A 12270-nucleotide genomic window follows, 5' to 3' on the forward strand; every position below is an offset into this window, starting at 1 on the left:
AAGGTCAACTGCCATGGGTAGGACTGGACATGATTAGGATTGCACCATTAGTTAAGGTAATGTGACATTGGCTACCAAGATCACTTCGATTTTCAGACCATTGTCAAATTGTTTCCAGGCATATTTGCCATACAGTAAAAGATAATCCCAAAGGTTGGCAGAGGGCTAGGAAACCCAGATATCAACATGCTCTACAGGAATACAAAAGGGCACACAATTTTGTGGTGGACTGGCACATGTCCCTGAGACAGCTCAGATACAGCATTCACCTCTGCCAGAGGGGTGTGTGTGTGTGTGGCAGCATTTACCTTTGTTCCAAAGGATGTGATGTGTACCTGCAAAATATAGTCACAGACATAGTGATAAAGGTATTAGAGGAGAGACGTAGGATGCAGGTGAGCATGTGTGTGTGTAGATTGTCATCCATGGTTGTGGCTGTGCTAGGGTGTCAAGATACAGGGCAAGGGGATCACCTGTAAACAGGGTCACTAGGCTGGATGCGTCTAGGTTACCATCATAAAAAATTTAGGGAACTGTGAGGTCAGGACATTTCTTCATTGAATTGTGGGCACAAACCTTCCCTTAGGCAGTGTGCTCAGGTGTGAGAAGATCACCTAGAAACAATTTTTACATGGAAAGCCAGTCCCATACCCATGCTAGCTAAGAGCTGAGTTAACTGACCATTTTATTCCATCTTATGCTTTGACATGTGTAATGATAAATAAAGCTGTGGCCATTATACTCTGAGAGTGCTGTCCACCTTCTTATTGCCAACCACAAAACTTTCATTTTTGCTGATGATTGTGTTTCCTCTGCTCACTTTGCTTCAGGATACAACAGTCCACTGAGAGACCAAATCCTTAGCCTTTGAGAGCAGCAAGCTCTGCCCATGGCTTCTCCTCATTTAAATGTGCTTGCCCATAGAGTCAACCATTTGCTTCTTAGGAATCTCATGATGAAAAGCTTTGATAACCATTGTCAACATGATACTACTACAGTAAAATGATTTTTTGTAAGATTGGCTAAAAATTCTCTAAATCACTGTGATACCACTCTAATGAAGATCATATGAAGTGTCATTGAGACCTTGGAGTTGGGGAAATGGGAAGCAGATATTGCATTTTAAAATGTAGGTATTTTATATCCACATAATCTCAAGATACTTTCTTTCATGAAATAGGTTTTTTTCTCATATAGACATAAATACAGTGTTAACTATGAAAAACATTACAAAAAGGGTTTCTGTTTAATTTAACAAGTAGAAAAATATTACTAGCTTACATGGCAATTATGACTCTAATATTGTACAGAAGAAATTCATAGATTTTACAAATAAATTATATCGTCAATGCCCTCCTTTTCTAAATGTGCCCTGGAGCATTTAGGCACACCAGATGCTTGTCTGTATAACTTAGGACCACACTCAGTGCCAGTCAAATGTTCTGCCAACAAGCTCAAAGAATTTCTGATTAGGTTCACGAAAATATCCGTGTAGCTTTTCAAGTAAAATTGGATCTACTTTGGGGTGTGCTCTTCCTTTCGACTCATGTAAGCACCTATCCCTGCCACTGTCCCTTAAGCAGTAAAAGCCTTTTGTTTTATTGAAGTAAAAGTTTGAAGCATTTATCTGAGGTGAGAGATTTAGAAACCTTTCTACTTTGACTATCTCTGGGAAAGGATCTTTGATTAACTTATCCCCATCAACAATGTGAATGTGATCCAGAGGAAAATATTTCAGCCAGTTTTGCATGTGAAAATAATACAAGCTCCTGTTTATCGCTTTGTAGTTGATGTTGAGTTCACCATCCTTAACCAGGAATTCTTCAATGGAGGGATACAGCTTATGTTTTTGCATGTGATTAAAAAACACCTGCGTATAGTCCGACAGGACTCTCTCTGTTGGGTCTCGTAAGATAAGGAGCAATCGGATAAGTTTGTTCATTCTATAAACTCTTTCAGGCACTTTTGGTGAAGTGAAATATGCTGGAGTTTTCTCCACTGTTATCTGGTAGGGGTACGAGAATGGCATTTGGCTCACATACCATTGCAATCCATTTGAATAATGCTCTTCCCAGTCAAAGAAGTGGACTTCGCTTTCTGCTGCTGCCATATTCGGATGGAGGCTTAGCATCTCTAGTAAAGCTCTTGTTCCACCTTTCCGTACACCAATGATGATAGTTTGTGGAAGCCGCTGGAGTGTCCCATTGAGGTGGACGCTCTCTTTGAGGTCACCTTTCCTAAAGGGCTCTTTCTGAGTAGCAGCCTCAGCTTTAAAACTGGCAGCAGGTCTGGAAGGAACTGCCTGAGGTTGAACAAAAAGCAGTGCTGCTCCCAGCAGAAAGACAGCCATGACAAAGGTCCAGTCTTCTCTTGCACTACCAGCAAACAGGACATGAAGAGAACATCACTAGGAAGCCGAGGTCCTCTTTTTCCGCAAAAATGTATTTCTTAAGCAGATTATTCACTAGGAACATAAAAGAAAAGAAAAAAGCAGGTTATAAATGTCAGTTCAAATATTGCACCTGTGCTCAGTATTATTTTTACTTGAGCATAAGAACTAAGAAGTTTTCTTTAACTTACTTGCACATGAATATTCAACCACCCCTGGGAGAAATATATGGTATTTACTACACATTTAGAATATCATAATTTCCATTTCAGGTCTTTTGTGAGGATCACAGCTACAAGAAGCAAATCTGCTCCGTGCCTGTATTCTCACAAACATTTAATATGAACACAAGTACAAGGTGAACACAAGTAGCTTGTCTATTGTATCTTTGGGAACCCAAATGGAAAATATAACATGCAGAGGGATAGCCATGTTAATCTGCTGCACCAAACACAACTAAGAGTATTGTTATATATTTAGAAGTAAAACATTTCCAGAAGTGTTGGGCATGGGAAAAATGGATCCCTACCAACTTTCATTAAAAAAATGAATTTTTTTTGGGAAAAGAAGTCACTTGAAAGCTTATGTTGTGGTGGCCATAACCACAAGGCAACACAATCTTTTGGCGCTTTCAGCAGCAGCACTGCTGAAACCCAGCACTGCCAGATACTCACTTCCATGGATTTTCAAATGACTGGAGAAACACTGGTAATGCTGAGAGCCCCATGTGGCCAGTACTAGAGGGGTCACTACTTCTCAATACAATGCATCTTTAAATAACTACTGCATTGTTAACAAACTGCTTGTGCCCATCTTCATATTCCATTCAAAAACCACTGGCAGTTTTACCAGATGTTAACATCTAGGGCAGTAATTCTGCTGCTTCAGAAATGATATATGAATCTACAGTATACGTAAGGCTATGTACAGTGGTACCTTGGGTTAAGTGCTTAATTCGTTCCGGAGGTCCGTACGTAACCTGAAACTGTTCTTAACCTGAAGCACCACTTTAGCTAATGGGGCCTCCTGCTGCTGCCGTGCTACCTGAAGCAAAGTTCATCCTGAAGCAAAGTTCTTAACCTAAAGCACTATTTCTGGGTTAGCGGAGTCTGTAACCTGAAGCGTATGTAACCCGAGGTACCACGGTATAAAGGTGCTTAACAAGCATTTAAGAAAATTCCTTCCAGTAGCACCTTAAAGACCAACTAAGTCAGTTCTTGGTATGAGCTTTCGTGTGCATGCACACTTCTTCAGATACCAATGCACATGCACACGAAAGCTCATACCAAGAACTGACTTAGTTGGTCTTTAAGGTGCTACTGGAAGGAATTTTGTTTTGTTTTGACTATGGCAGACCAACACGGCTACCTATCTGTAACAAGCATTTAAGAAATCAAGATTAACACGACTCTCTTCATTAAGGACAAGCAAGAGATAGGATGGAGAAAATGCCCTATGCAATGAATGGATACTCAGGGAAGGTAGCATGGAATGTATTTTTGTGAGCTCTTCAATACACTCCCATAAGGGATTCCACACAGTAAAGTGTCAGAGCAGTGGAACTGAGCATTTGTGTAAATGGAAAATTCCTAAGAAAGCCCAGCACAATCACGTTTGACTTCAAAAGATGAAACTTCTAAGAAGAACAACGATGAAGTAAATACATAGCTGAAAGGGAAAGTCAAGGGGGTCAAGTTGCTCCAAAATGCTTGCAAGTTAGTTAAAAATCACAAAACTGAAGCCTGGCTAGAACACATATCACAGAGATGTAGGAAAGGTACTATCAACCTGAAGAGAATGCAAGCAAGATTAACAAGCTGAGTCAACAAGGCTTAAAAAGGCATTAAGACTTCCCTGAGAACGCAGAACCTTTCCCCAAATGAGGAGTTCAAAAAAGAAACAAATGTTAAGAAAATAAGAAAAGCCACGCTGGATCAGACTAGAGGCCTATCTGTTCTAGCATTCCTGCAGTGGAGAACCAGATGCTTAAGGGAAGTCCATCAGCAGAACATGAGCACAAGGGCATTCACCCCACTCATGTTCTCCAGCAATGGGTACTCTGGTGAATGTTGGTGAAGTCAGGCTGGATGAAAGGAACTACTTCACATAGCATAAGCACATAATTAAACAATAAAGGTTTCTTGTGGAAAGCTATTGAAAATGCCACTGATATGTGCTTGCATATGATGCTGATTGGGATGTTCAGAAAAAGCATACACAGAACAGTCCATTAATATTTTAAATATGATTCCAGTTTTTAAGAGATCGAAAACATTCTCAAATATTCCTTTAACCTTTGCCACACTTTTTTTCGAACTCCCATTCTCTCATTTTCCCCCATTGCAGAGACAATTGTGCACCTAACAAAACAGCTGCACATCTAACAAAACATTGCTTCCTCAGCTTTGCATAATATCAACAAGCATTTCACATACAGAAATCTTGACAAAATAAAAAGGGGATCATGGCAAAAGCTATGATTATACACAAAATTGCACCAGCCTTTGGGGTGGCAAGGCTCAAGAATTAATTACACAAATTTATGGCCATGATATCTCTATGAAACCGCCAGGTTCAGTGGCAGTAATGCTAGCTAGCAGGACAAGAACAAATGCCTTCAATCTTGGCCCACTTCTAGGTTTCCAACAGGCATCCAGGAAGCAAGATGCTGGATCCAGCAGGGCTCTTCCCAGGACACAGCAGTTTCCCTCTTCCTCATGAGAATGAAGAGCAGTCACTCTTCTGGGAAAACTGAACGATGCAAGTCAGGAGTATTGTTTAGGATTTTTGAGTAAATGCTTGCCCTGATCCCTTTTGTCTTTTCTTTTTTCAAGGGGTGCAGATTTTACCAGTTGCAACCCATGCCCTCTTCCCACACAGAGACCATGCACGCTTCCTACCATGCAGAGCCCCATTCTGGATCTGCTTCTGTGCAACGAAACACAGGAAGGGGCTTTGGATATGCAAAATCCAGTACATAGATATAATCCAATCCAATCCTTTCAAAAACGTACAGGGCAAAATCAGTTTTAAAATGATGTGCTTAACTGGGTTGTAAATCATGTCAATGTTGTGGATCATATTTGTTTAGGCTCTTTCAAATGGAGACAGATACCAGCTTCATTTATATTGCTTACCAGTTTCCAAACCAGTACTTGAAATGAACCAATTCATGGAATTAATTCAATAATTTCTGAACACCATCTCAAAGTAGTTCCTATCATTTTTGCATGAAATGAATCTGAATTAAGTTCCTTTTGCAATGGAACTTCATGTGATTTTTAATTTGTGTGTGTGTGTGTTTGTGTGTGTGTGTGTTTCATCATCACACTTAGTTCCGGTGTTAACTTGGGCAGAAAATGCAATTGGGTGGGAAAATGTACTTTAAGGTATCACATATGTCTTTGTGAATGCAACTGTGGTGTCCACATTCAGACAATGCAGTGGTGCAATAAGATTACCACTCCATCAAACAGAACTGAGTATTGTTCATTGTACTGTATATTAACCCCCAGTGACATCATCAGGAATGCAGATCAATGCTCCGTGAGAAGTGGTTACAGGAAACCAGGCAGAGAGCCTTCTTGGTAGTGGTCCCTGTGAAAAACCCTCCCATCAGAGATCAAGGAAATATACTATTTGCCTTTTAAAAGACATCTGAAGGCAGCCCTATATAGGGAGGTTTTTAATGTTTAATGTTTTATTAAGTTTTTATATCCACTGGAAGTCGCCCAGAGTGGCTGGAGCAACCCAGTCATATGGAAGGGTACTGTTGTTGTTGTTGTTGTTGTATATTGCCTGAATAATGTAGGAAGGCAGTAGTAGCAAGACTGTCCTGGTGCCTCAGTAAGCGCTGTCCGATCCTGAACAGACATTTGGCTTAACTACAATTTGGCTTAGCTGGGTTATTGGTATGTGTGCCAAACTAGTTTGTTCTATTTAATTCAAATATTAACTTTCTTCCTATGCAAGAAAATATATACAAATGCCAGCTGTTTGTGCAACTGCTAGGACATGATAAACAAGATATATGCAAAATATAGCTTATTTGTTTCCTATATAATTACAAGTTACTGTAAATTATGGTATTTTTATTGGGACCCATTTAGAAATGCAGATTCTTGTAAATTATTATCTTCTCAAGAAATAAAATAGAACAAACAACTAGCAGATTTTGTTTGGTATGACATGTTTTATTCAGAAATCCATACTTTCTATATTTAAAACATTCAAGAGAACACTTTGGAATTGGACTATTTGTGGTTTCAAAACCCTGCCAGCAGAAAAATAGAACTTGCAGTACAACCAACACAAAAAGTACTTTCAGAGAGAACTGCTCTTGAAATGAACAGTAGGAGACATTGGGTTGCATCCAACAATGCTGTTCCACTCATACAACACACTTCCACTTGCACAATGGAATTTCCCCTTCCTCTCCTCCTGCCATGCACCTCCAAATGTGTTCCACAGCATTGGGGACTCTCTGGAAGAGATTTGGGGTGTGTGCACTGGGGAAACTCAAGAAGGGGAAGTTGTATTGCATGAGCCAAACTCCACTTCTGCAATGATGGATACAACCCAATCATTTCAAGAATCAAGAGTATTTTGTCCAACAGTTTTTTCAGTTGTTCCCATGAGAAGGCTAATTAGTTAGGAAGGAACTCCCCATTTGCTGTAAGTGTATAAGTTAAGAGAATAAGAAGAGACCAGCTCAATCTGGCCCAGAGGCCATCAGTCCTAACAGCCTGTATCCCATGGTGGCCAACCATATACTTCTAATATGCTAGCAGGCAGGGCACAAAGGCAAGAGATGTGGAAACAGTCTCCACAAAAAGCAATTAGACTTATTTCTAATGGTCACTTCAGAAGTTCTGCAGTGGCAAATCTGTGTTTGTCACTAAGGACTGCTGCACATGTTATATTATAGGTGAATAAGATGTTTGACATATTTATAACATCATTTATGCAATGTTTTTTTTTTACAAGGCAGCTTACAGAAAACCATAAAATAGTGTAATACAACAAACTATCAAGGCAGGATAAAATACAGAAAAGTTAGCACGTTTATTATTCATATCCTACTTTTCCCATTCTATTTTGATTGGACACTTGCCTCCCCACCATTTCAGCTGCAAAGGACAACAATAAAGTAAAGAAGTCAACACTCTTTCAGAGATTGAGGATCAGTATAGTATTGTCAAGCACAGGATCTTCCATTTTTACAGTGCATTTTGCAGTCACCAATGAGAGCTTTAATATGATGGTGAATTTGTAAAAATCCTGTGAATTCAAAGGGATCCATTTTAATTCTACCAGATCTGGCTTCTACCTACACCCCATGGAAAAGCAGTTGGGGAGAAAGGAATAACCAGGAGATTGGCGGTCATGGCACTTCCCTCAAAATTCCAGATGTTCCTTTGGGTCCAAAAAAGTTGGTGACCTAGGACTAGGTTGCTTTTTGCACTTAAAATAGAACCTAGAAGCAAAGTAGTAGTGAATGAAGCTGGTGTAAAATTAGTGTAGTGTGCCAACAGGCTGGACCTTGAGAACATCCTGGTGTGAACATGACCAACAATGAGCTGGTTCAGATGTAACACCAAATCATGGGTTAGGGACATCTGCATGAGCCTGATTTCCAGTGCTCGTTGTAGAGCAGGACAATCCATTGCTTGCCAATTCACTTGAAACAGCCAACTGTGCTTTGCCTCAAATAAGGAAAGGAAGTAGGGAATGGCTGTACTCAAAGGGAGATGGGCACAGCCAGGCTCATGTGAAATTAAGTTTTGATTTTGCATTTGAGTCACCTCAGTGTACAATACAGGGCAGAAAGCCAGGATTAGCCACATATTGTCAACTTCCTATATGGTTGCAAATCCAGATTTGCTGCTGCTAAAGTCTGAAACAGCCTTGGCTATTTACTATTTGAAGATTTCACAAGTCCCAGCACTGACATTTTATGGCTGCCCTAAGGAAAAACACACTTAAGATCAGAATGTCCCTATGTTGTTTTAGCACAGCCTCCCAACAGCTATGTTCCCATCTGCTACGGTACGTAAGACATATACTATGCAGAAGTACCATTAAGAGCCTACATTTATTAAATGCTATTATATGCAAGATTTCAATCATGTCATCTTTTACTTTTTATACAGTTTACATTTTTTTAGGCCATTAAGAATAACTCTGGGATATTGCAGTATGCTCTTGACTTCAGTACTGCAAAAGTCCCAAAATACAGGCTTTCCTTAGCTTTTCAACTATATTTTTTCAAAAACATGGCTTTTCCCCTCCACTAAACTTATACGTTTTATCCTAAGTGTTCTTTTAATTTTAATTTTTTGCAGAAAGATCCAATCATATTTGTGAACGAGAACCAAGTTGTGAAGTACAACATTAACATTTTAATCATAAATATATGTGTGAAAAGCATCTCCCTGAATTAATTGGAACTTAGTGAAGGCAAATTGACAAATGAATATCATGTCTGCGGGACAGACTAAGGGCAGAAGAGCTCTCATCTAAAGTTTGTTTGAAATGAATTATCAGCTCCACGCAGCTACTTTGGAAACCAGGGAAGTGTTCTGAGATTATCAGTGCTCCTCCTTTCCTCCCCATATAATCTCACTGCACCTGCTGCTATTACCTCTGTGAGGAAAGACACAGAGATCATTAGTTTAAAAGAGCTGGTGTAATGCTGTGGTTAGTGTGCCAAACTGGATCATGAAGCTCACTTGGGCCGGTTACCATTGCTTAGCCTACCCCACAGGGTTGGGGTAAAGGTAAACTGAAAGAACTATGTACACTATCCTGAGGTCATTGGAGGGAGGATAGAAATGTAATAAATAAAATGGAAAAAGACAAATAGGCAATGCTCATCCATGGAGCCATTTTTAAAAGTTAGCAAATAATGTTGTTTCACAAGCAAACAAACAAACAAACAAACAAACAAACAAACAAACAAACGTATTTCTTCTTCACAGAAGAATATAGCACACCATATATAGCACATAATATAGCACACCAGCTATATTAAAACAAGGACCTCACAAATATTGCACACATTGACATATAATAAGGGTGCCTTTTACAGAGTCAGACTACTGACCCATCAAAACTTGCACTACTGCAGTGACTCTCAGATTCCTAGCACCCAAACCCAAAATCCTTTAACCATAAGTTTACACATCTTCTATGTGTAAAATAGCACTCTGCTGTAGTTGGTGGATTTACACATAAGAGAAACACAGTGTTCCCAAATCTATCTGTCTCTTAGTGGCAATGTGGGCACCTCTGCAGAGGAGAATTCATGAACACCTGGTTGTGGTTAAGAGAACGTAACGCAAAAATAATGTGCAAAAAATGTCACCCAGACTGAGGACCAGATAACGGGTACTTCAGCACTATCCAATGCCCAGTATCAGCAGTATGGTGGCTGACAAAATAATACATAAAAATGCTTCTCAGGCTTTGTTTTGTTTGAAAGGCTAGGACAGATGATGTTATGCAAATACTGTTGTTAACATCGCATATCGTCATCAGGAGACTGATGCTAGAGGTGGTGGTAGCATTAGTTAGGGTGATCCCAAATTATCTGACCTTTTATTCATTATGGATGTTAAAATGGAGCTAGAGGTCAGGATTTTTACTGTCTCTCTGCCATTGCAATAATAATGACCTAAAGCAAGTTGATATTAGGTTGAAATTATACCCTGTTACACAGCTGCATCATAGAGTTTAAATTCATATCTGAACAAACTCTCATATGTGGATACATAACATGGGGACATAGTGAAAGCTAAGCCAAACAGAATTTAAGAAAAGATATACTGAAAGACTCAGTCTTTGGCTACTGAGACAACAGGTTTGTCATGTTTCATTTCTGTATAACAATTTTTGGTGCTGTATCCATCTGCTTGTGAAAAGATGTGTGAAATTCACCTTCTGTCATCTTCAGAATACTGTGTTTTCTCATGAAGGCAATGAAGAAAACCACCAGCATATGCTTAGGATGGATTTGCAGCATGGAGACTGCCAAACATAACAGAACCAAGAAAGCAGTATCACCAAGCCAGTTCATGGACTAAGGCAGAGCTCCTTTGGGAACTATTAAGACAGAACCAGCCACCTTAAAAGGGCCCTGGCTGGGTCATAGATCTGAGGCATACATCTGAAAAAGACCCAAAGTATAGCATTTCTGAATTTATCCTCACTCACACGGAATACTAGCTTCCAGTGTGCGGGAATGTGAATGTATCTGTCCATACCTGTGGCCCGAAAGTATGGACTCCTGCTTGAAAAGCTCGTAATTGCACAACTAATTCATTAAGTTGATAGTTGCTCGCTAAGGTGGCACCACACTCTCCTTTTCTTGTGACTACAGTCCAACTCAGCTATCTTTCAAATATGCTGATACGCATAGGCTGTTTCTCTTCACAGGGGATAAAGGACAGAGCTTCCTCTTTGACTCAAAGAAATATCTAAGTGGCTGTCCGCTGCCACTACACACCACCTGAACATCTAAGAAAGCCAAAGGACTCCCAACTTTGCTGCTAAGGGACAATGGCTGCAATCCTAACCCCATTCACCTGGGAGAAAAACACACTCCCCCATAGTTATAGGACTTATTTCTGAGTACAAATGGTTAGGATTGTGCTGCAAGCTGGGAATCAGAAAGTTCTCCAATTCTAACCTTACCTCTGCCAAAAACTCACCATCAGTCAAACCACCCTCCTTTCAGAGTTTCAGCAATATTGATTTACCCGGCAGGGATTGCGATTGGAGCCTTTCTGTGGGGCATTCGGCATGTTCTAAAACTGCAGTGCCAATGGCAGGGATTTTTCAGAGTTCCGGAGAAGGCGGCTTGGTGGCAATTTCAGTTTCATGCACCTGTCCAACGCAACCATCTCTCTCTTGTGAATCTGTTACGGAGCGAGTCTCGCTCTCCCCTCTTGCACCGGGCTCCCTTAGACCCCTTACAACGAGGGCTGGGGGGGGGGGGGGGTCAAGAGATCGAGGCCGGGGAAAACCCCCCGCGGGCCAGAGGAAGCCGCGAGCGCGCGCCCCGCAGCAGCAGCAGGAGTCCAGTCTGGCGCGCGCCCGCCCAGCCGCGCACGCAGGTGCTCCGGCGAAAAGTGATCTCCTCCGAGCTCTCGCTCGGCTCGCGCTCCCCGCTCCCCGCATGCTGCCGGCTCGTGTTCGGCAAAAACCAAAGCCGGCCCTTCGCGCGACACCGTGCTCCCCGACAAGTCGCCCCTTCTTCCCTCACCCCACACAGCCCAGCACTCCTGTTCCGCCTCAGGCTGCTCTTCGTGGTATTGGGGGGGGGGTGAGGTGCGGGGAGTTGTGAATGTCTCCGGAACGCATCCTCACCGCCAGCCTCCACCTCCCCGTCGCCGCGTACCGGGCACCCGAGACCAGCCTAGTGACCCGCTCCCCTCACGCAACGCTCCGAGAGCGGCGGAGCCCGCTACCTGGGGCGAACTTGCCTGGCGAGCCTTACCTGGGTCAGGAAGCAAGAGGCGCGTCCCGTCCCGCGTCCCGGGCTCCGGCGAGCTGAGTGGCCGCGCGGCTCCTTCTGTGCCATCGGCTCCCCAGGCGGACTCGCGCCAGAAGCGAAGCGGCTGCTTGTGTGTGGCGCGCCCGCGCGCGCGACTGGCCAGGTAGGCGACAGCGAGCCGGACGCGTCGGCAGCGAGAGCCCCAGTGCCAGGCAGGCAGGGCGGGCGAGCTCATCCCGGAGGGGCGGGACCAGGCAGGCGGCGCGTCGAGGCGGCAGGGGAGGAGACGGAGGAGGCGCTGCTGCCCGCCTCGTCCGGCTCCAGTCGCCGGCTGCTCCGCGCGGGGTGGGGCGCCGCTTCCGGAAGAGGCCGCGGGAGGGGCTGG

At 42.6% G+C, this 12270-nt stretch overlaps 1 protein-coding gene across 1 annotated transcript; it reads right to left on the reverse strand.

Annotated features, from left to right (window-relative positions):
• Positions 1 to 670: 670 nt before the first annotated feature.
• HS3ST1 (heparan sulfate-glucosamine 3-sulfotransferase 1) lies at positions 671 to 12031 on the reverse strand. The gene is made up of 2 exons (XM_083698453.1): positions 11889 to 12031; positions 671 to 2464 (listed from the first exon to the last, which is right to left on the reverse strand). The coding sequence occupies exon 2, from the start codon at positions 2348 to 2350 to the stop codon at positions 1424 to 1426; it is 927 nt and encodes a 308-aa protein (XP_083554579.1). The 5' UTR covers positions 2351 to 2464; positions 11889 to 12031; the 3' UTR covers positions 671 to 1423.
• Positions 12032 to 12270: the final 239 nt, after the last annotated feature.

This window comes from Podarcis gaigeae, assembly GCF_964106915.1.
Source record: "Podarcis gaigeae genome assembly, chromosome: 9".
In the NCBI taxonomy this organism is placed as follows: Eukaryota; Metazoa; Chordata; class Lepidosauria; order Squamata; family Lacertidae; genus Podarcis; species Podarcis gaigeae.